The sequence below is a fragment of the Dipodomys ordii genome, unplaced genomic scaffold, assembly GCF_000151885.1.
Source record: "Dipodomys ordii isolate 6190 unplaced genomic scaffold, Dord_2.0 Scaffold138, whole genome shotgun sequence".
Taxonomy (NCBI): Eukaryota; Metazoa; Chordata; class Mammalia; order Rodentia; family Heteromyidae; genus Dipodomys; species Dipodomys ordii.
The window spans coordinates 2,581,379-2,585,292 of NW_012267354.1; the positions used below are offsets into that span (position 1 = coordinate 2,581,379).

Consider the following 3,914-nt stretch of genomic DNA (forward strand, 5'->3'; position numbering starts at 1 on the left):
TGGGTCTGGACATGGGGCCTGAACTCTGGGCCTGGGCACTGTCCCTGAGCTCTTTAGTTCAAGGCTAGCACTTTACCACTTGCCAAATCTGGCTTTTTTTTTTTTTTTTTTGCCTATGTGGTGCTGAGGAATCGAACCCAGGGCCTCATGCATGCAAGGCAAGTGCTCTACCACTGAGCCACCTTCCCAGCCCTTGTATTTTCTTCTTGAGATTGTATTGCACCAACTTTGTCTTGGGTTATCCTCAAAGTCAAATCTTCCTGCCTTCACCAGTTGAATAGTTGGGATACAGTTATATGCCCAGATGATAATCCTCTTAACTAAGCATCATGGGTCTAACATCCTGGTTTATTTTTTTCATGAAGTAGGAAGCACAAAATAAATCTAATTCTTTTCTTCCTTCCTCTGGGAGTAATAGAATGCCTTCCATGACTTAAAAAACAAAAGTAGAAACCATGTCTTAGAAGCCCCACCTAATCCACACAAAATCTACTTTAATGATGTATCTGCACAAAATAAAAGGGCTAGTGTCAAAAATAAGGAAGCATTCACATTGTATTTGACAGTGCTATGTTTTGAGGCAAATTTGTTAGGTATACATTTTCTAGGACCTCTAGATTAACCTCATCTTTCTTAACAAATTTGAAGAAGCTCAAACAAGAAATAGCTAAGTCCATCTCTAGTTGACCTCCTACTGATGCCACTGGCAATGTTCTCAAATTTTATAATCCTTTTTTTTTAATTGTGAAAATACTGTACATAGGGGTTAAATTACATGGGCAAGGTAATGAGCACATTGCTTATCAAGCATTGTTGCCTCCTCCTTTGTTTCCCCTTCACAGCCCTTCCCATCTCTTCCCATCCTGCCCTCTTCCCCCCTCAACTCCCCCCATCCACCTCCAAAGTTGTATATAGAAGGTTTGCAGATATTTTCCCAAGTTATGAGATAGGATTCATTCAAATAATATGTTAGATCTGTCTTTCACATGGATACTCTTTCAACACAAACCATTCAAATCAATTTCAGTGTGACTAAGAGGTATTGTCACTAATGTAAAAAATGACATCATCAACAGACAGAGAATAATGGATCATAAAAGTCCCAAGAATGGGAGGAGAAGGTGGCTCAGTGGTAGAGTGCTTGCCTTGCATGCATCAAGCGCTGGGTTTGGTTCCTCAGCATCACATAAGCAGAAAAATCTGGAATTGGCACTGTGGCTCAAATGGTAGAGTTCTAGCCTTGAGCTGAAGAGCGCCCAGTCCAGAGTTCAGGCCCCATGGCTAACCAAAACAAAAAACCCATAGTTCCTTCATTTCTTAAATAGAAATATCTGGAAATAGTGGAGATTAAGTTATCTTCAAATATTTAAGCAAAAACTCCCCTCAGACTTCTCATTAATAAGGATTAATAGGGAATTAAATATTAATAAGAAATTGTCCCTTCTATATAAAACAAATACTCCATTATCCTGGTTTTCATTTTTTTTCATTCTTTATTGCATCAAAAGGTCAAGCAAGTATATTATTAAGCTCAATTACATAAGTAACTCATAATATGCAGGATCCATGTATCAATTATGGCAGCTGAAGTGCAAAAATTAGATAATTGAGCAATTAATTTTGGCTCTCAATTAGATATTTGGCACTAAACAGAGCACATTTAAAATTTTCTAGAAAAAATAAGTACTTTTCCTGCATGACTTCTATGATCTTTTTAAAGAAAAATTATTTATTGAGGACCTAGTAAGTATAAAATAATTATGACAAATTTGGTGGTGATTGCATTTATGACTGTTTTTTTTACTAACATCTCTATGTTTTTACAAACATAAATCTACTATCCTGATTAAATCGTTTGGTGGTGAATGCTTAACTTAGAGGAACTTGAGAAGGCTCACATAAGTGATTATCAACTTGGGAGGAATATTCCATTTCCTCAACCTACCTGGTTGAATTTCTCATCTCATTTAGTACCTCTTTTGTCTATAAGTCCCTTCATTTGTTAGGTCTAATGACCTAACTAGAGGATGGCTCAAAAGGCAATCCCCAAATCTGATCACTCTACTGTCCTTCCATACTCCCCTTTCCTAGCACCTTCTTTATGGCCTCTTTAACATCTTTGTTTCTGAGGGTATAGATCAAGGGATTAACACTAGGAGTGACAATTGTGTAGAAAAGAGTAAGGAATTTGCCCTGGTCCTGGGAGTAAGTGTTAGCTGGCTGGAGGTACATGTATATGATTGTACCATAGAAGAGAGAGACAACAATTAGATGAGAGCTACAAGTACTAAAGGCTTTCTTTCGTCCAGCAGCTGACTTGATCCGAAACACTGCTTGTGCAATGTAACCATAAGATATGAGGATGAGGATGAGTGGTGCCAGGATGATAAAGATTGCCAAGGAAAATGCCAGCATCTCAAGGGTCATAGTATCTACACAGGCCATGCCAATCAGTGCTGGCATCTCACATAGAAAGTGGTCCACACGCCTGTGCCCACAGCGGGGTAGCATCAATGTCTGGGGTGCCATTATGAGAGAATTCCCAAAGCCACTCAACCATGCCACAGAAGCCAGTTGCCCACAGAGGCGAGGGTGCATGATGATGGTGTAGTGCAGAGGTTTGCAGACAGCAGCATAGCGGTCATATGCCATGACGGCCAGGAGGACACACTCCACCCCTCCCAGGGCTAAGACAAAGTAAAGCTGGATGGCACAACCCAGGTAGCTGATGGTTTTATCTGGGCCCCAAAGGTTGTAGAGCATCTGAGGGATGGAGCCCGTGGTGAAACACATGTCCAGGAACGAGAGGTTGGCCAAGAAGAAGTACATGGGTGTGTGAAGCCGGGAATCCAGTGCTGAAAGCAAGATGATAGTCATGTTGCCAAGAAGAGTCAGCAGATAAAAGGTGAGGACCACCACAAAGAGGATCATCTCCAAGTGGGGGCGATCTGAGAAGCCCACTAGAATGAAGCCTTCAAAAGAGCTTACATTAACCCTTTCCATCAGTGACCACACCTTACCTGTTGAGAGAAAGATACCAGCACACATAACTACTTCAAAATGGAATGCCTGGTAAAATCTCAGGATAAAAACTACTAGGTGCTTGACCTAAATTTTCAATAGGTCCTGATTAAATGATTATTTGGTCTGCAAAGCACAGTATTTTGGAGATTTTTCAAGTTTCTGGGTATGATTGTTTATCAGTATTTCACAACCTTTTTAAATTGACAAGATGTCAATAAATTATTTTATTGCAAGGGAATAAACACACAATTATATTACATTTTTAATCATAGGGCCATACCAACTTGTTCTAATCATTTATCATTTGTGCATAGGAGTAAGGGCTTGAATCTCTTGATCAGAGAACTACACTTCCTGTTGGGAGGAGAAATCCCATTCTACAAACCATTTCATGAATGTGGAAAACCCTGAGTCATATCCAAACACAACAGAGTAAAAGTTACAAAGCAAAATTAAGAGGAAGATGATCTCATTCTTTGTATCTTTACCTCTGATCCTATTCATTTCTGTTTACTGAGAATGGCTCTGACATGCAAGTGTCAAAATTAATAATGATGAACAGTGTCATCACCTTAATATTCTCTTTATCCTATCTCTCCTAAGCCTCTATAAATTATTTTACAGTAAAGATGTGCTTTTTTCTCTAGGATTTGTGACTTTTTAATGTTAGCAATGCCTTTCCATAAAGATAAAAGCAATTCCTCAAATCAATCCCAATGGATTAGCTATTGAACACTTATTTGATAACCTTCCCCTTGTTTTAGTCATAGAAAAGTCCACTTCCAGGAATCCTATACTATTTTCTTTATCTGTCCTGATCTCATAAAACTAAAACATTTTATGTCTTTTATGGTACTTTCTACTCTAAATTATTTTGTGGTGGTGTTATG

The 3,914-nt window shown here is 38.8% G+C and overlaps 1 protein-coding gene across 1 annotated transcript; it reads right to left on the minus strand.

The window, feature by feature from the left end:
• Positions 1 to 2,061: 2,061 nt before the first annotated feature.
• LOC105996928 (putative olfactory receptor 2W6) lies at positions 2,062 to 3,006 on the minus strand. Its single transcript, XM_013031167.1, has one exon. It carries the CDS (start codon positions 3,001 to 3,003, stop codon positions 2,062 to 2,064), a length of 942 nt encoding a protein of 313 aa, XP_012886621.1. The 5' UTR covers positions 3,004 to 3,006.
• Between the last annotated feature and the right edge of the window lie 908 nt (positions 3,007 to 3,914).